At 39.1% G+C, this 21,512-nt stretch overlaps 1 protein-coding gene across 2 annotated transcripts; it reads right to left on the reverse strand.

The window, feature by feature from the left end:
- Positions 1–18,206: 18,206 nt before the first annotated feature.
- Positions 18,207–21,512, reverse strand: LOC140864793 (probable arabinosyltransferase ARAD1). 2 transcript variants are annotated; one of them, XM_073269166.1, is made up of 3 exons: positions 20,197–21,512; positions 20,051–20,118; positions 18,207–19,076 (listed from the first exon to the last, which is right to left on the reverse strand). In XM_073269166.1, the coding sequence occupies exons 1-3, from the start codon at positions 20,924–20,926 to the stop codon at positions 18,552–18,554; spliced, it is 1,323 nt and encodes a 440-aa protein (XP_073125267.1). In that variant the 5' UTR covers positions 20,927–21,512; the 3' UTR covers positions 18,207–18,551. The 2 variants fall into 2 exon arrangements, with proteins under 2 accessions (XP_073125267.1, XP_073125266.1); XM_073269165.1 differs by having other exon boundaries at positions 20,051–21,512.

Here is a 21,512-nt window from a genome sequence, read left to right on the forward strand (position 1 = left end):
AATAAACTCTATCAAATCTTGTAAATCAAATCTTGATAATATCAAATAATATTATATCTAATAATCACTTTATCAAAACCCGATTTTAGCATGATAAATATATATCTTAACATATTCGAGATATACACAATATATTTATCAAATATTTGATCTTGTCTAGAAAGTAAAATCTTATAATTCCAAATAAATTAAGGGCCGAAAATATCAAGGAATAAAATTCCTTTCAATCTCCCCCTTTTTTGCTTTCTGGACAAAACATCACACAAGCAAACATACTCATAAACTCTCCCTGAGTTTAAAAATTCTTCTCCCCTTAAATTTTAAGTCTCCCCCTGAAGTGTTGTCCCTCGTGTCGTAACGCGGTGGATAACATGGATAATAACACGTGGGATTCTTATATAGAGCATATGTGGGGTAGAAATTGTTAGTCTAGTTAACACATATCAAAGCAATTAAGGCACGTAACTAGAGCAAAACAAAATAGTTATATTAAAATCAAAAACTAAACAACGAAGCAAACATGAGAAAATAAGAAAAATAAGCAAAATCTAAATTTTATCACTATCAGATCCATCTTGATCAGTAGTTTCATCCTCATCAACTTGAATCCCAGATGGACCAGCTTCAGCTTGTGCACTATCTCCCCCTTTTTGGCCAGAAATGCCAAGTTGTCTCCAACAATCAGCCAAGACCGTGCTGTAGAAGACAATATCTTCCTTTTCTTGAGCAATATTTTCCTCAGCACGAGTCATCAACAAACTGAATGGTGGAAGAGTTAAATTCAAGAGGGGTAGGAGTAGGCACTGTTTCTTCAGTGTTGTCACCCGTGTTGGAAACACCGGGTGCAACATCAGCAACATCTCAAAATGCCTGAGAGATCTTCTGTGATATTTCGGATGAATGCCTGAGATTCCAAAATGTCATAAATCAAAGATGGGAATGACAGCTTAGTAGACTTGAGACCACCATCAGCAAACTGGAGCACAGTCTTGAATACCAGCTTTCCAAAATTAAAAGGACTCCCAGTCCCTATGGCATACAGAATAATCGCCTGTGGTCTTGTGATTACTGTTGAGTTGGATGAAGGAGTCCAATTCCTCACAGCTATTTTGTGCAGCACAGAATAAAATGATGTGAGTTTAGCTGCAAAAAAATGGTCAGAGAATTTTTTGACCATGCCACCAGTGAGAATAGTAATTACTTCATTGATCTCTGGAGAATTGCCTTCATCAACGTCCGGGGTTAAATAAAGAGCATTTATCACGACTGGAGTGAACTCGAACAGCCTACCCCGAAGATATACCAAGCCATATTTTGCAGATTCTGGATCTTCAATGCTCGATGTTAAGTTGGAGTAGAAATCCAGAATCACCCTCTTACAATAGGGTATCACAGCAACAACAGTATCAATCAGATTGTACCTATCATAGGAGCATACATCAATTTTCCTCTCATCCAATAGTCCTCGATGTGTAAAGAGAGGCCAAATAGCAGCAGCATCTCCAGCATAAAACATGAGGGAATGAGCAGCATCCATGTCATAGTCATCATCAACAGTGTTGTCTGTGGTGTTGACGACACCAACAGCAACACGGACATCAGCAGTAGAAACATCCTCTTGGTCCAGAGGTTCTTCATCAACATCCATGCTGAAAATATCTTCAGAGTCTTCTTCATCATCGATATCTGCACTCTTATCAGAAGAGTCAGCATCAGAGTCGGCAGAAGAAGAAGAGGAAGAAGGATCATTAGCTTGATGGGCTTTGCTAGCAGCAAACTCCTCCATCATCTCAGCATCAGGCTCATCATCGGAGAGATGAGCAGAGGGAGGAACAGACGAAGATGCCTTTCCTTGCTTAAGGCTTTCCAAAATTTGTACCAAAGGGACATCTTCATCAGAACCAGTAGGTTCTTGAGGTACAGTGGCTGCAGGAGCATCCTTAGTTGGAACATCACCAGAGGTGCTTGAATCATCGCTCTTAGAAGCAGATTCAACAATAGGAGTGGAGGCAGAGGCAGTTGCAGAAGGTGAGGGTTTCTTCCTCGCCACAAATTCATAATCAGCATCCTCTGAATCATCACCAGAGCTTAAATCTTCTTCGGCCATGGAGATGCAAGGACCCTTGTAAAACCGCTTAGACTGGGCGAAATCAGGGTTGTATCCTGCCTGCCTTTTTGATTGGCAAGCCATCGGTGGAGGAGGATGAACTTGATTCAAAACAGAGAAATCTGGAGGATTCTCCAAATCAATGGCGTTTCCAGGTTCACCCGGCATAAGAACAACAAGTGGAACGGGTTCCATGGGAACTGGAATGATTGGAAGAGAAGGGGTGGAAGATAGGTTCTCCGGTGTTGCAACATTGGCGGCAACATCGGGTTCTTTGTGGCCCATCTCGCTTCGAATATCTTGGGGATCAAAATCTGTCATGGAAATAAAATTTGAGAGTGAGAGACAGGTAGGGTTTGCAGAGACGACAATCGGATAATTGAAGAATCAAGAAGATGATAAAGCCCGATAAATAAGAAACAACCGATATATATAAACCCTATCACAAAACGGTAACATTTTCCCTCTAACAAACTCATAATTATCCTGATCACTTATCTCCCCAAGTTACTAACTGTAACTTTCCTAAACGGCCAAAAGTTAAAAACTGAGATTTAAGAGATAAAATCCCATAAATAAGGCAATAATCCAATATACGTATTTCAACCTAAATCATCCAGGATTAACTCCACATCGGCTTAACTCCACTGAAACAAACATCAATCACAAAAATTCAATTTTTAGCAAATAGGGTAATTCATAAAAAAATTTGTCTATTTGGAACCTTACCCAAAAACAGAACCCTATTAGCAAAAATGCATATGCATGGCCTATTTTATTCCTAAACAGAGTGTAACATAAAATAAAAATGCAATCACAAGCAAAAGATATGTTTACAAGAGTAGTGTTGCCTCTCGTGTTGACAACATGAACAACAACACCAAAGTTTTTCAACAGTTTTAGATACTTGCACAGGATTACCCTTGACTTTGAGAAAATTTCAGAAGTGGTAGCATGCACACTAATCGAACAGTCTTCATTGAACTCAATTAAGTAGCTTTTTTCCATTTTCTTCTGATTTTTGATACAGTTTGTATTTATGACATTGGTCAACAAACTTGATAAAAAAGCTGAACACTGAATTTGCGAAACCACCTTTCATATGGAACAAGAACATGGAATACACGTACATCCCTCAACTACTTGGTGGTTTAGTCAGAGTTCGAAAACAAAAGGGTCACTGTGCTTTAAAATAAATTTGTAGAAAAACTTGCCATCAATTGAATCACTGTAATAGTGATTTAAACACCACCCATAATATAATGAGTGTAGAATGCCTAAAATCCTAAAAATGCATGACAATAAAAACAACAGTGTTGTCGATAGTGTTGTAACACCGAAGACAACACATGCAAAGGATTTATAGTGCACACATGCTGAGAGACCTCCGAAGGGTTGAGAATCTCTCATGATCTAATGCTTTAGTAAAAATGTCTGTCAATTGGTTATTGGTTCCAACAAACTCCATTCGAATCATACCTTTTTCTACCAAATCTCGAATAAAGTGATGACGAATGTCAATGTGTTTTGTGCGTGAGTATTGAACTGGATTCTTTGATATATCAATAACAATCTAATTATCACAATAAACAATGAGGGGTTAACTCTTAAAACCATAATCTTCAATCATTTGGTTCGTCCAAAGAAGTTGTGAACAACAACTTCCGGCTGCCACATATTCAGATTCAGCAGTCGAAAGTGACACACAATTTTGCTTACGACTATACCATGAAACAAATTATTTCTAAGGTAAAAACACCCACCCGTAGTGATTTTTCTATCATTAACATCACCAGCCCAATCAGCATCACTAAAACCTACAAGATTAGTGTTGGTTTCCCTTGTATACCATAATTCTAAATCCAATGTGCCCGAAACATATTTTAAAATTCTCATAGCAGCTTTTAAATTGGTTACCTTTGGATCAGATTGGTACCTAGCACATAAACACACACTGAACATGATATTAGGATGACTAGCAGTCAAATACAAAAGACTCCCTATCATGCTGCGATACATGGTGTTTTCAACACCAGCCGCAACACTGTCTTTTCCCAATTTTTCACTCGAGGCCATTGGAGTTTTCATGTTCTTAACATTTTTTTTGCAAACATTTTTCACTAAATTCTTTGCATACTTACTTTGACACAGAAAAATACCATCACTTGATTGCTTCACTTGCAATCCAAGAAAGTAAGTCAACTCTCCTACATGCTCATTTCAAAAGTAGAAGACATGCATTTAACAAAACTATCAACATACTTTTGAGAAGAAGCACCAAAGATAATGTCATTCACATAAACTTGACAGATAAGAATTTCACCTTTGGCCTTTTGAATAAAAAGGGTTTTGTCAACATCACCTCGTTTGAAGCCAATTTCGAGCAAATACTTGGTCAACCTACCATACCATGCTCGTGGAGCTTGCTTCAAGCCATAGAGTGCCTTCTTCAACTTGTAAACATGATCCAAGTGGTGTGGATCCTGAAAGCCTTTGGGTTGCTTCACATACACTTCCTAATTTAAAATACCATTAAAAAACGCACTCTTCACATCCATTTGGTAAAGTTTTATACCCATATAACATTCAATTTCTAGCAATAGTCGGACTGACTCAATGCGGGCAACAGGAGCGAAGGTCTCATCAAAATCAACCCCCTCAACCTGCGTATACCCTTGAGCAACCAACCTTTCTTTGTTCCTAATGATGTTTTTTGATTCATCGGTTTTATTTTTGAAAATCCATTTTGTACCAATGACATTACCATGATCAGGAGGTAGAACTAAAAACCATACATCATTTCGGACAAATTGTTCAAGTTCCTCATGCATGGCATTTACCCAAAATTCATCATTCAAAGCATCATTGACATTCTTAGGTTCAATATTGGAGACAAAACAAGAATGCATTACTTGTGAGTATACGGAACTCATGCATACTAACCCAACCATCTTACGGTAGTCAACTTTGTCCTTAGCTCGGGTTTGCCTTGTTCCATGAACATATCCAATAATCTGTGATGATGGATGATTCTTTTGTATCTTGCTTGGAATGTCCTTTTCAGTGGATACCTCAGTTTCCTCATTATTTTGAGAATTTTCTTCATGAACAGTTTCTGGGGGAACCAGTGTTGTGTTTGGTGTTGCAACATCAGGAACAACACTGTGTTTTTCGTGAGGAATTTCCAGCAAGTCTTCAATATCATTTTCAGTAGTTTTTCCTTTGAGATCTGCACCATCATAAAAAACAACATTAATAGATTCCATAATTGTTCTGGTCCTAAGGTTGTACATCCTATATGCACGACTATTTGTAGAATAACCTAGGAACAAACACTTATCACTTTTGGAATCAAATTTTGCTAGGTGATTTATATCATTCAAAACATAGCACACACAGCCAAAAATATGAAAATAATTGAGATTTGGTCTCTTTCCCATGAGTATTTCATAGGAAGTCATCGAAGGTCCACTTCTCAAATAAACACGATTGGAAATATGGCACGCTGTGTTCAATGATTCTGCCCAAAATCTCTTGGAGATATCTTTTGAGCTCATCATCACCCTAGCCGTCTCCTGCAACGTCCTATTCTTCCTTTTGGCAATTCAATTCTGTTGAGGAGTTTTTGGGGCAGAGAACTCCTGTGAGATGCCCTTCTTATCACACAAAGAAGAAAAAGATGAGTTCTCAAATTCTTTTCCATGATCAGTTCTTATCCTTGCTACTGTCAAAGTATGTAGGTTAGTAATCTTGGTAAACAACTTCTTAAAAACATCAAAAGTGTCTGATTTTTCTCTAAGAAATCTTACCCATGTAAAACGAGAAAAATCATTAACACATACCAAAGAATACTTTTTACCTCCATATCTTTCAACTTTCATGGGACCCATCAAATCCATATGTAAAAGTTCAAGACACCGTGTTGTCCCACAGTGTTGTAACACGGGGTGCGAAACACGGGTTTGCTTACCTTTTTGACATGCACCACAAACATATGGAACACCAGACTTTAGATTTGGAAGACCTCTGACAGTTTCAAACTTACTCAAATTCTTTAAAGTCTTGAAATTCACATGTCCAAACTTTTGATGCCATAGATTAAACTCATCAACCTTTGAGTGTCTACATGCCAATTCCTCACCAAGTTGGTAGCAGTTATCAACTGATCTTGTCCCTGTCATAATACAATTATTAGTATTATCAAAAACTTCACAAGTATTCTTATCAAACTTCACATGCAAGTCATCATCATACAATTGACTAATCGAAATTAAATTCGCATTACGTCCTTCAACGTGCAACACATTATGAAGCTTTGGAAACCCTTCCACATTGAGTGTTTCTTTGCCAACAATTCTTTCTTTTGCACCACCTCCATAGGTCACTCTACCACCATTTTGTTCAGTGTAATCCATGAGGTGATCTTTCAAACCTGTCATATGCCGAGAGCTTCCACTATCAAAGTACCATTACCTGCAGTGTTAGCTTTCAAGGAAGTATAAATAACAAAACTTTTAACATCAGATTTTTGTGCCCATACTTTCTTCACTTTGGGTCCGTTTCTGCCAGTGTTGCGCTTGGTGTTGGGCAACACGGGAGGCAACACCTGCTTAGATTCCCACACAATATAGTCATTTTTAAGCTTTCAACAGAAAGGCCTGATATGAACAGATTTGAAACAATAGCGACATACAAAAGGAAGCTTCCATTGTTTTGGCTTTGGAACAAGAACAGTTTTCTCCACTATGGGTTTCTTACCTTTAGAAGCGGTTGAAGGATGGTTCAAGGAATCACTACCTTCCTTCACAAACACTGGTGTTTTGGAAGATTCACCAGTTTCAAAAACACTTTCTTTAAAACCAAGACCAAACTTATCATTCTTACCCATAGTCAAAAGAGAATCAAATTTGCTTGAACTGGAATTAAATTTAGCAAGTGTTGTTTTTGCTTTTTCAAGTTCCGAGTTTAGCAACCCTAATTCCATATCTTTCTTACTCATGAGAACCTCCAATCTAGCCACAACAGCTTTCAATTCAGTATTCTCTTTTGTAAGGGTTGTGTTCAACTGATTCCTCTTGATCCAATCACAGTACAACTCTTCATAGAGTTTTTGAATACCTTCCAGAGTATAAACATCAGCTACCTGTTCTTCATGATCACTGAAATTATCAAGGTTAGAAGCAGCAAAGTAAACAGATTTTTGAACTGTGTTGCGTCCGGGTATGGCAACACCGGAGCCAACACCAAGTGGATTAATCTGAAAAATTTTTTTACTCTCTAGCAAAGCAGTAAAATATATGAGATCTGCCTGTTCAGCCTTTTCCTGTTCTCCTTCTGATTCATCATCACTCAGAGAAACATTCATACCTTTTCGAAGGCGATTGGCACACTCATACACATAGTGTCCATATCCCTTACATTCCCTGCATTGAACATTATCAAAATTTTTACTCGAGGACTGACTCTTACCTTCATACCTTTGACGAGGTCCTCGATTATTAGCTGGCCTTTGAGGTTTCTCTGTGATAGGCAATTTAGGAAATTTCGAAGGTTGGGCTCCTTTAACATCCTTCTTTTTTTTCATTACCTTGAGATAATCAGTGAATTTCTTTGAAATCAGGGCAATAGAATTTTCTTCAAGATCAGATTCCTTCACTTCCTGTTGAACTTTAGAAAAATTATTTTAAACATCATTAGATACATGAAAGGCAATAAACTTACCTTTAGTGTCATCTTCGGCTTCCATCTCCATCTCATATATGCAAAGAGAACTTATCAACTCATCCAAACCCATTATAGATGTATCTTTGGATTCATCTATAGCACAAACTTTGGTGTGAAATCTTTTAGGGACAGAACGAAGCACTTTGGACACAAGTCTCTCATTTGAAATAGGATCACCAAGGACAGATGCATCGTTTGCAAGGATCTTCAATCTTCCATTATATTCCATGATGGTCTCTGATTCCTGTATTCTCAATTTCTCAAATTTTGAAGTTAGGAGACGCATCCTTGTCTTCTTGACACTTGCCGAGCCTTCACAATGGGTTTGAAGTTTTTCCCAAGCATCCCTAGCACAAGTACAAGTACCAATTAGATTAAACATATTCATATCAACAGAAGTAAACACAGCATTAAGAGCTTTTGCATTATAAATAGCCGTAGTATTTTCATCGGCTGTCCATTGTGCTCTTGGTTTTGGTCCGGGTACATCATCATCTCTCATAGGTGGTGTCCAACCGTCAAGAACACGTTGCCAAGCCCTGGACTCAATGGATTGAATGTACATGCTAATTTTCAATTTCCAAGGGCCGTAATTTGTCCCATCCAAAATAGGTGAAAGAATTGCACTTGTGTACGGAGTATCCATAACTAACCTGTAACACAAACCAGGAACTCACTTAGTAAAGTCAAGTGGCGGCTCTGATACCACATGAAAGAAACGGTGTACGTGGTTGGTTATGTAAAATAGGCAGTGTTGTACTTCGTGTTATAACACCACGGACAACACAGTGCAGCGGAAATTTAAAGCATAAATAAAACACAAGTAATTAATTTTGCACGAGTATAAAAACTTGTGCGGGTGCCTTAGGGCTAAATATCACCAGTAAACGTAAGATTAGTCTTACAAAGTAATCTTAATGATTTTATGAAAAGTCATTAAATCCTAAATTTCTCAACAAGTCGAGAAATCAAACTTGCATCCTAATAAATAGAGTATAAAAGAAATCGGATACAACTCCCGTAGCCTAAATTGAAGAGACATAAAAGATCTTTAACAACACAGTTCCCATAGTGTTTTCTTTGATGTCTTCAACATGAACGACAGCACGGGGACATGCAACAACGAAGGTTGCAAACCTTGCTTCAGAAACTTCAATTCTTCAATGGAATTCTTCAGTCTATGCGCAGAGAATTGTACGTCTGAAGTCTTATCTTTCTTGTGCGTGAAGAACTTCTTATATAGATTGGAATCCAAGTCTTGAAGGTTTTCTTAGATAGAGTCCTACATGAATAAAGAAACATGTTTTAGTAGGAATAAACTCTATCAAATCTTGCAAATCAAATCTTGATAATATCAAATAATATTATATCTAATAATCACTTTATCAAGACCCGATTTTAGCATGATAAATATATATCTTAATATATTCGAGATATACACAATATATTTACCAAATATTTGATCTTGTCTAGAAAGCAAAATCTTATAATTTCAAATAAATTTAGGGCCGAAAATATCAAGGAATAAAATTTCTTTCAAAAACAAACATAATATATCACATGTCATTCACACGTTGTAAAGGCCCCAAAACCCCAGATTGAAATCCCTGAATTTCGTTTCACATGTTCCATAGTTTTGTTTCTCTCCATATTCACAATTCTATGTGTCATGGTTGTCTTTCTTGCTCATCCTAAACCGCAAATGGCTATCACATGGACATTGTAGTAACCCAAATTTCATTTTAAGATAATAATATGTTAAACATGATTTAAGGTTGGTAATTAACCAATTCAAGGGCTTAATCGGACTTCAGAATCAAGAATTGGATTTTCATTTTTTGAGCCAGTTAGGACGGTCCGAAGAGGAATTCGGACGGCCCGAACTCAGCACACCGGGGGCTCCAAAGGTGAGCTTGTTGACTTCGGGGTTAAGGCACGTTCGGACGATCCGAATTAAGGATCGGAAGGCCCGAACTCCCTCATGCCATGCAAGCAGGATTACTCAGCCTTGGATTTTGACAAGTGTCGGATGTAGAAAAGTTCGAACGATCCGAACCTGAGTTCGGAGGCTCCGAACCCGACGTGGCTTGCATGCATGCATTGAGTTGGATCGGACGATCCGAACTCCAGTTCGGAGGGCCCGAACTCGTCCGAAAATTTTCCTATAAATAGGGGTTTTCAGATTCATTTCTGATTACGAATTTCCGAGTTTTCTTCTTCAGTTATATAGTGTGAATTATACACTTGAGGGCTCTATCGGTTATAATAGAGGTTCTGGAATAACCAAGGAGTGGTTATAGTCATCCGGGACTAGCGACTTCAAAGGGCTATCGACGGACGAAGGTATGGTCCGGGAATCGATTTAATTTTTGGGAGTACTTATTAGCTTAATTAAAGCTTATAGAACTTGTGTAGTGATACGTTGAACTTTTGAATATAGGCTTGGAACCTAGGATCCTACTATACTTGAACTAGCTTAGAGGTACGTACACATTGACTAAGATTGCCAGCGAGTATACATATTTATATGTTGCATTTATTTGGCATTATTATATGGCATGATATATGATTTACCGCTTTCTATATTCATATGTCATGTGCATATACACGTTGAGCCTATACCTTGATATACCTGATTATAGAGCCGCTCAGCTCTATACTCGATAGTCTGTCACTGAGAGTACCACGACGGCGGGGAAATTTATGTCTGACTACTCTGGTGTACTTGACAAGTGTGGTTGCACCCAGAGGTTGATCCGTACGATGGCAGCACTCATGTGGCGCCGGTAATGAGCATGACTTTTCAGATGATCTTTTACCAGTCATCATGTTGCATGCACTATATACATATGTTTACTCATGTTTATGTACTGGGCGTTAGCGCTCACGCCCTAGTTATTATCTTGGACACCCTATTCCATGGGGCAGGTCGCAGGATGGACGAAGCTGGTAGTTCAAGGCAGGACTAGGGAACAGGAGCCTTGAGGAGTTAATTATACAGCGGGATTCGATATAGCTGTATAATGTTTATTTTTAAGTTTTCGATATGGTTGTATCACTACAGTATTAAGCCTGAACTTGTTTTACTAAGCTGATATGTAATTTATGGATTATGTTTTCGCATGTTTTACTCTGTTAAGTATTTTGCTGTATTAAGTTTAATTCATGCTATTAGTTGCCAGTTAGTAGGTGATTCCATGCAGGGTCACTACATTTTTGGTATCAGAGCATGCATAGATTTTGGAAATTAGTACTTGGGATTTAGTTTAGTCTTGAGTAATTCTTGCACATTTGGGATTTTAATGTGCAATTCTTTTCAGGATATGGCTGACGAGAGTCACGGTAGTGTTGGCCAGGGAGGTGGTCATCATCGTCATCATCGCCATGATGATGATTAGTATCGTCCTCATGAGGGTAGACGTCGCTACACTATTAATAAGTTCATGCAAGTAGGACCGAGACCCTTGGTGGGAGGCGAGAATCCTGAACAAGCAAGAAGTTGGATGTCCAAACTCGAGAGTGCTTTTCGAGCTTTCGATTGCACTGAGGAGCGGAAATTGGAAGTTCTAGAATTCGTTCTAGAGGATCGAGTACGTTTTTGGTGGGATGCCAAGGCTGCTCAGGCACGGACTGAGAGAGGACAAGTGACTTGGGGAGATTTTTGTCAGCAGTTTCAAAAACTGTATTTTCCTCCAGCTGTTCTCCAGGCACGATCGATGGAGTTTCTTACTCTGAGAAAAGGATCAATGACTATTGATCAATATCAGCAACGATTTCTTGATCTGCTACCTTTCAGTCCTCATATCAGTGACAGTGATGCGTCCAAGTATGATATCTTTCTGCAAGGCTTGAATCAAGATATCTACTCACAAGTTGTCGTCTGTGATGATCCGACATCTTATGAGACTTTGGTGAACCGTTGCCATCTTGTGGAGACCAGCAACAGGCGGGCACAGTTGATGATGCCAGGATAGCCTAGTGGATCTTTTGAGCCTAGAGCTCAGTCTGTTGTGCAATCTGGACCTATGTCTTCTTCTACTCCTACTACTTCGTCTGGTTCTCGTGGTTCACAAGGTACATTCCGTTTCGGGAAGAAGAAGAAGAAGGAGGAGTTTTGCAGTCACTGTGGTGGGAAGCATCCTGCAGCTTCGTGTCGGAAGGCTACTGGTGCTTGTTATATTTGTGGTGAGCAGGGACATCTGCGGAGAGATTGTCCTCAGCGTATGGGTTCTGCTAGTGGATCGGGATCACAGGTTGGATCTCAGGCTTCTACTTTTCCACGTCAGCATCCAGCACCACAGAGTTCTTCTGGTTACCATCCACACTCACAAGGGCAGGTGTTTGCTCTTTCTCAAGACCAGGCTACTTAGGGAAGCGATCGCATGTTGGCAGGTACCTTTTTCTTATGTGGTATTCCTGCACTTGTTTTAATTGATACTGGAGCATCGCATTCCTTTATTTCTAGCCATTTTGTTAAGAGACATAGATTACCTTATGTATCATTAAATATTGATTTAGTTGTATCTACTCCGTTGGAGCAGGAGGTAGTAACTAAGCGTCTAGTGATGGGTTGCCTTCTAGAGTTTGAGGGTAATGTGTTATCGGCTAATTTGATGATATTAGCGATGACAGATTTTGATTGTATTTTGGGAATAGATATGCTGACTTTGTATCACGCTACTGTGGATTGTTATCAACGTCTGGTACAGTTTCATTCGGATGAGAGTGATAGCTGGTACTTTTATGGTGAGGGTGCGCGACCTCCAATGCCACTTGTATCGGCTCTGAAGGCATGTCATGTCTTGGAGTCAGGTGGGGAGGGCTACCTCATTTATGCAGTTGATATGTCCACGAGTAGTTCGAGTATTGATCAGCTACCGATTGTCAGCGAGTTTCCTGACGTATTCCCTGATGAGATTCCTGGTTTTCCTCCGGTTCGAGAGGTTGAATTTTGTATTTATCTAGTACTAGGAACGACGCCTATATCCCGAGCACCTTATCGTCTAGCACCATCAGAGATGAGGGAATTGAAACAGCAGTAGCAGGATCTGCTTGATAAGGGATATATTCATCCGAGTGTTTCTCCGTGGGGAGCACCTGTTTTGTTTGTCAAGAAGAAGGATGGATCGATGCGATTATGTATTGACTACAGGCAGTTGAATCGTGTCACCATCAAGAATAAGTATCCTTTGCCGCAGATTGATGATTTGTTCGATCAATTACAAGGTACTTCTGTCTACTCTAAGATAGATCTAAGATCTGGATACCACCAGATGCGGGTACGAGACTCAGATATTTCTACGACTGCTTTTAGGACCAGATACGGGCATTATGAATTTTTGGTGATGCCATTCGGTTTGACGAATGCACCGGCAGTCTTTATGAATCTGATGAATCAGGTATTTCGAGAATATCTGGATAGATTTGTCATCTTCTTCATTGATGATATTCTTGTCTATTCTCATGACAAGGATGAGCATGCACAGCATCTGAGGATTGTTTTACAAGCATTACGAGATAAGCAGCTGTATGCGAAATTAAGCAAGTGCGAATTCTGGCTTGATCGGGTAGTGTTTCTCGGTCATGTAATTTCTAGTCAAGGGATATCTATTGATCCAAGTAAGATAGAGGCAGTGCTGAACTGGTATCGTCCGACGACGGTTGCTGAGATTCGAAGTTTCTTGGGTCTAGCGGGTTATTACCGTCGGTTCATCGAGAATTTTGCACAGTTGGCCAGGCCTTTGACACAGCTTACACGGAAAGATGTTGCCTTCATATGGTCCTCGGATTGTGAGGAGTCATTTCATGAGCTGCGTAGACGTCTTACTACTGCACCTGTGTTAGCTCTACCTTCTGGATCAGGAGGTTATGTTGTCTATACTGATGCCTCTGGTCAGGGGTTAGGATGTGTTCTTACACAGCATGGACATGTTATTGCCTATGCTTCTCGACAGTTGAAGACGCATGAGAATAATTATCCAGTACATGATCTCGAGTTAGCCGCCATTGTATTTGCACTCAAGATTTGGAGGCATTATCTTTATGGCGAGAAATTGAGATATTTACGGATCACAAGAGTTTGAAGTATTTATTCACTCAGGCGGAGTTGAATATGCGACAGAGACGCTGGATGGATCTTCTGAAGGATTATGATTGTGAAATCAAATATCATCCAGGTTCTGCTAATCTTACTGCTGATGCCTTGAGTCGGCAGGTGAGACTCTCTATACTTCAGACTAATGAAATATCTCATATGATACAAGAGTGCTGTTCATTGAGTTTTACGCTCAAGCACAAGTAAGGGAGAAATGGGATTCATTTGTATACCATATTATCTGAGCCAGCATTGTATTCTCGGATCAGAGATGCTCAGATATTTGATGTTAAGACTCAGCGTTTGGAACATCTAGCCAATGGAGTTAATACATCTGGATTCCATTTTCAGGAAGATGGATTATTGTGCTTATCTAATCGAGTGGTTGTACCTGATGTTGCGGAACTCAGGAACGATATTCTTTCTCAAGCTCACAGGAGTCGATTATCAGTTCATCCTGGAAGCATGAAAATGTATAAGGACTTGCGAACTAGATTCTAGTGAAAGGGATGAAGCGGAGTGTATATCAGTTTGTTTCAAGATGTTTGGTTTGTCAACAGGTCAAGGCTGAACATCGACGACCAGGTGAATTACTGCAGAATCTTGAGATTCCCGAATGGAAGTGGGAGCACGTGACTATGGATTTTGTCACTCACTTGCCTATGACTTCACGTCAGTGTGATGCTATCTGGGTCGTTGTTGACCGTTTGACGAAATCAGCACACTTTATTCCTTACAACCGGGAGTATTCTTATGATCGCATGGCACGCTTATATGTCCAGGAGATAGTGCGATTACATAGGATTCCAGTGAGTATAGTTAGTGATAGAGACCCGCGATTTACCTCACGTTTTTGGGGTAGTTTTCAGCAGGCTTTGGGTACCACTTTGAGTTTGAGCACTGCATATCATCCGGAGACTGATGGGCAGTCAGAGCGGACAATTCGTATGCTGGAGGATATGCTACGTTCTTCTGTCATGGATTTTGGTTTGTCTTGGCAGGATCAGTTACCTTTGATCGAATTTGCCTACAATAACAGTTATCATCGTAGTATTGATATGACACCTTTTGAGGCATTGTATGGTCGACGATGTCGTACTCCGTTATTCTGGGATGAAGTCGGGGAACGACAAGTCGAGGGTCCTGAGCTGGTGCAGCAGATTGTAGACAAGGTAGATTTGATCAAGCGGAGGATCAAAGCTGCTCAAGATAGACAAACCAGTTATGTTAATATTCATCGCAGGCCATTGCAGTTTGAGCATGGTAAGTATGTATTCTTACGAGTGTCACCTTTCAGGAGGTGATGAGGTTCGGTGTGAAAGGCAAGTTATCACCTCGTTTCATTGGGCCTTTCCAGATACTGGAGAAGATTGGAGATGTTGCTTATCGTTTGGCGTTACCGCCATCTCTTTCCAGTATACATAATGTTTTTCATGTGTCGTTACTTCGACAGTACATAGCTGATGAATCACATGTAATTAAATCTACTGATGTTCAGCTAAAGCCAAATGTCGTATGTTGAACGACCACTCCGTATCCTAGACAGGAAGGAGAAAGTTCTTCGAAACAAGACTATACCACTTGTGATGGTACAGTGGTAGCGACGAGGCGTTGAAGAAGCAACTTGGAAAACTGAGAGCCATATGCGAGCAGAATATCCTGAGTTGTTTGCTGTGTATTTTTTATTACCATGTAAAGATGTAATTACAGTTGTTGTAATAAAACATGGTTTCATGTTTCATATTGTTTTCTTGATTTGTCTTTAGATTTTATTTCGCGGACGAAATATCTAAAGGTAGAGAGAATGTAGTAACCCAGATTCCATTTTAAGATAATAATATGTTAAACATGATTTAGGGTTTGTAATTAACCAATTCCAGGGCTTAATCGGACTTCAAAATCAAGAATTGGAGTTTTATTTTCTGAGCCAGTTCGGACGGTCCGAAGAGGACTTCGGACTGCCCGAACTCAGCACACCGGGGGCTCCGAAGTTGAGCTTGTTGACTTTGGGGTTAAGGCACGTTCGGACGATCCGAACTAAGGATCGGACGGCCCGAACTCCCTCATTCCATGCAAGCAGGATTACTCAGCCATGGATTTTGACAAGTGTCGGACGTAGAGATGTTCGAACGATCCGAACCTGAGTTCGGAGGCTCCGAACCCGACGTGGCTTGCATGCATGCATTGAGTTGGATCGGACGATCCGAACTCCAGTTTGGAGGGCCCAAACTCGTCCGAAAATTTTCCTATAAATAGGGGTTATCAGATTCATTTCTGATTATGAATTACCGAGTTTTCTTCTTCAGTTATATAGTGTGAATTATACACTTGAGGGCTCTATCGATTATAATAGAGGTTCTGGAATAACCAAGGAGTGGTTATAGTTATCTGGGACTAGCGACTTCAAAGGGCTATCGACGGACGAAGGTATGGTCCGGGAATCTATTTAAGTTTTGGGAGTACTTATTAGCTTAGTTAAGGCTTATAGAACTTGTGTAGTGATACGGTGAACTTTTGAATATAGACTTGGAACCTAGGATCCTACTATACTTGAACTAGCTTAGAGGTACATACGCATTGACTGAGATTGCCAGCGAGTATACATGTTTATATGTTGCATTTATTTGGCATTATTATATGGCATGATATATGATTTACCGCTTTCTATATTCATATGTCATGTGCATATACACGTTGAGCCTATACCTTGATATACCTGATTATAGAGCCGCTCAGCTCTATACTCGATATTCTGTCACTGAGAGTACCGCGACGGCGGGGACATTTATGTCTAACTACTCTGGTGTACTTTACGAGTGTGGTTGCACCCAGAGGTTGATCCGTGCGGTGGCAGCACTCATGTGGCGTACTGAACATGACTTTTCAGATGACCCTTTACCAGTCATCATGTTGCATGACTATATACATATGTTTACTCATGTTTATGTACTGGGCGTTAGCGCTCACGTCCTAGTTATTATCTTGGACACCCTATTCCATGGGGCAGGTCGCAGGATGGACGGAGCTGGTAGTTCAAGGCAGGACTAGGGAGCAGGTGCCTTGAGGAGTTAATTATACAGCAGGATTCGATATAGCTGTATAATGTTTACTTTTAAGTTTTCGATATGGTTGTATCACTACAGTATTAAGCTTGAACTTGTTTTACTAAGCTGATATGTAATTTATGGATTATGTTTCTGCATGTTTTACTCTGTTAAGTATTTTGCTGTATTAAGTTTAATGCATGATATTAGTTGTCAGTTAGTAGGTGATTTCATGCAGGGTCACTACAGACATAGTCATCTTTCAAAGACTCCATGATTTCTTGCTCGACCTGTCTTCTGGATTCAAACTCAATAAATGGTTTGTCATAGATGGTATGTTTTTTCTTGAAATTAAATTCTAATTGAAATATGATTCTAACTGAAAATTCATGTTCTCAAACATTATTAATTTATAGATATTTTACGATAATGTAATGTTAATGTTTCACTAAAATAAAATTAATCGACATAGCTTTTTGTTTAAATTAGTTTAGATTCTAATTTATATAATCTCCTCGTGTTTATTTGCATCTTAAACTAAAATGTTCTTGAAGTATTGAGAAGAAAAAAATATCAAATCAATGATAATTACCCATAAATAAAAAAAAAGTGAGAGAGATCGCAGCAAATAAAAACATACTGTATTTTGCCAAATAAGTCAAACAAAATATAAATCTCGGGAGACGTATTACATGAAACGAGGTGAGACTATGCTGCACTTGGAGTTCTTCTCCAGGTGCAGTGCAGCATAGCCTTTGGATCAATTGGGACCATATGAAAACATGTGGCACTCACATGTTTTCATGTGGGCCCTTCCATGATCCAAGGGCTTAGCTCCATCAGTGCACCAGGTGTCACACCTGGTGGAGCATAGCCTCACCCAATGAAACGTTTGAAGATTCAATTTTACTTAAATACGAACCGGTCAATAAGTAGTTCTATTATTATCATTAATCTCAATTTTTGTTTTAGATATTTTCTTGTGTTAAATAGAATATAGAATCGAGAAATTGTACTGAAGATTTGACATATCATTACCATTTTAAGACTGAACTTTAAATAAATGATTAAAGGTGTTTTTGGGAGTGAAAAACAATTAAAAGTAAAAGTGGAATATGATTAGTAAAACCTGGAGTCTGGACTGCAAATATTTATTACCCTATTTTAAAATTTCATTTATAATATTTCTGTAAAGCAAGTTTTATCAAAACATGAATATTCATAACTGGAACGAAACTTGTGGCCTTGAACAATTTACAATGTACAGATTAACATTAACCGAGTGGAATGTTTAAATAACGAACATGCAGGATATGCTTGGTTCTTCCCATTACTTCATTTAACAAAGAAAGCTATGCTATCCAGGAGGCTAGAACCTACAAAAATGAGCAACCCACTGGCTAAAAGAATGAACAAATAGATCAAACTAGCCTCTAATACTTCCCAGAACTAGCGTCTCACCGTTTTCATCTATGATTGATACTCAACTATTTTCATCTCCAAAAACGTGGATGGAGCTATGCGTCTGACACCGTAAAGCCAGAAAACCAATCAAACAAGATTTCTAGGTACCGCAACAGACCTAATCCCTTCTTTCTATGGGGGTGATTGATCCGGAAAAACGACCGGTCCTGTGAATCTTTAGCTTGACAGCAGGAACCTTTCGCGAAACAGCCTGCCATATCATCTGTACAGCATCATTTGCTTGTGATGGATACTGAAACTTATAAAAGTTTTCAACTTCTTTTAGCCTTCCCCACATTCTGGTCCAGTCCGCCTTGGTAATGTTCCTGACAAGGTTTAGTAGGAACTTTTCTTTGAGAGCATCAGAAGTACGGACAAATACACAAAATTCTGAGTAGTCAAGGGCATCTTCGTATGGAAGCTCGATTTCATCACTAATAATGACAGGTACACAGTGGCTAGCTATGGCATCAAAGAGACGGTTTGATGATGGAGTGTCGCCTGCTATGTTGAGGCAGAATTTGGATGAGCGCATACCAGTGGAAGCTTGTTTGACACCATCCTTTTGAACACTTCCAAATGCGAAGTGCACATCCTTTTCATTTTTAAGCATGTAATACAATTCTTGACGAATTATTCCACCCTGAAAGCAGCCAAGAAAGTGTTTGACGTTGTGTAATTAAAGAAATCCTGAAGTTAACTGTTTCAAGAATGGTTAAGATGTCTTTCTCAAAAAAAAAAGAAAAGAAAAAAAGATTAAGATGTCATACTACTCAGCGATTTGCCACAAGCACCATCAAATTCTATTAACATGAAAATATGGCACTGTTATACTATACTCCATTTATACAAGACCAAAAATTAAAATAACTACAAATAATGCGAGTGGATCTCGGCGAAAGGTTATGCATGTTAGCCAAGATATATATATATATATATAGAAGTTTTACGCTGCCCAACAAATTCCTGCCCACTTCGTCTCCGACCACTAAAACTCGGTGCCGGGTTTTAGTTGTTTTTGTTTTTGATTTTTCGCACCACTAAAACACGGCACCGGGTTTTAGTGGTCGGGGACAAAGTGGGCATCACTTGTTGGGCAGCTGAAAATTTCTATATATATATATATGATAAAATATCTTCCAAACAAACAGGATCAGCTAAAAGAATGAACATCTTCTCCAAGTAGAAGCAGCGCCCAAGGAGAGGGGGAAAAAAATTCCTCACGTGTTTCACGCAAAAAAGCGATGCTTATCCCTCAGCGAGGGAAAAAAAAGCACTTTGATTCTGGAATAGAAGTTTGTTGAGTATACCCACATGAACATAGGGTGACAAATCATTCAAATTGACACAACTGATTAATAAATCATGTTCCTATTCTTTCAACCACATGTGGTAACTTAAATAACAAGTATGAATCGATAAACAAGAGCCCACAAAAATCATAGCTTTTAGTTTCTAATCAAACACAGTTATGCTTATCAGTAAGAACCAAAACTCTCAAGGGACATAAGTTTTAAGAAACCGGCGCATGTTGCAATACTCAAAACTGCATGTAAAATATACAAGTATTGTACCCCAGAAATACGAACATATATATAAAGAACAAAGGTTTCTTACATCTTTTCGGTAAATAGCCCCTTGGAAATAGAGCAACGTCTTGCGACTATCAAAATCGGATGCATCATCTGTATAACTTCCAACAACATGCCTGTAAGGCGCAATCACGTCTTTCTCAACATTAGCAATAGTTGGAGGATACCTACCGAAATCTGAAAGAATAAACATTGCAGGCCAGAGCTTTGTTCTAGCATCTAAAAGACTATTAGGATGGTGGGCCATGACTATGTGATCATTTCCACCAGATCTTTTCCATTCATCCTGAGCCGTCAAAAAAGTAACCAGTTTCTCCTGTAATAAACTATTAATACTTCTTTTCTGGTTTGGCTTCAGCTTTGAGTACCTATTATAGCAAATGGACGAAAAGAAGGGAACAAACACAACATCAGCTTCACTAGAATTATGTACTCTAATAGCACTGCGGCCTCCCAAATTTTTGGTAAATTCAGAGTTCAAGAGGTCCAAAGTCAGCCAATATTCTATGCTATGCTGTAAATTCAATCCACCAGGGTAGTCAGGGACCTCGGATCGAATGTCCGGCCAAACAACACCCCTTCCCCGGCCTTTCCAGCCCAACAGATTAAAATGGAACTCTGATGGCAAGTCATACATGAAAACCTTGAGAATATGCTCACTAGAATCACATTTTCTTGAATTTCTACTCAAGATCACAGCTTCTTCATTAATTGAAGCTCTGGCTTGTAGGTTGGCATAAAGATTATTATTTTTTGCAATGGAAAGAAGCTTGTAATAGTCAATAGAATAAGTCCGGCCAGCCGACCTTAACACTAACAACCAAGATAATATGAACACTGCTGATGTCAATAAGAAAAAATGGAACAAATATCTATGAGTAAAGAACCCCATTTTCGACATTCTATCCCGAATAAGTCTAAATTCAATTAAAAGTTGGAGCAAGACCGAACCAAACTTCAAACACCGTCACCCTTGGTTCCTATGATTACAGAGGCCACAAATTCAGAGAACATCTACTCGTAGAACAGGCAAAGCAATAAGTCCAAATGTAGAACGCTTCATCAATAATCACATTCACACATTGTAAATTGGGTTGCATGCATTGAGACCAGATAACCCAACACAATAAAGAATCTGATATAACAAATCTGATACTCCTACATAAACAGTAATTCGGAGCAGAAAAGGAAAGAGCTGATATTTAATGCAAAAAGGGGATTCCCCAGATGGAAGATGCAACAAGCAACAAAACCCAGATGGCGATTGGTTTCAAATAGTCAACCCAACGAAAACATTCAAGAAAATAAGCTAGAAAGCAACATACATCTGGGAAACCGAGAAAGAATGGCTAGGAGAGGGAGAGAGAGAAAAGGTCAATGAAGGTGAAAGGAGCCGAGAATGTTGATGAAATTAACCTCCAATAATCAATGTGCGTGTTTTTTTTTATTCAAGAAAATAAGCTAGAAAGCAACATTAAAAAAAACGA

The sequence above is a fragment of the Henckelia pumila genome, chromosome 4 (genome assembly GCF_033568475.1).
Source record: "Henckelia pumila isolate YLH828 chromosome 4, ASM3356847v2, whole genome shotgun sequence".
Taxonomy (NCBI): Eukaryota; Viridiplantae; Streptophyta; class Magnoliopsida; order Lamiales; family Gesneriaceae; genus Henckelia; species Henckelia pumila.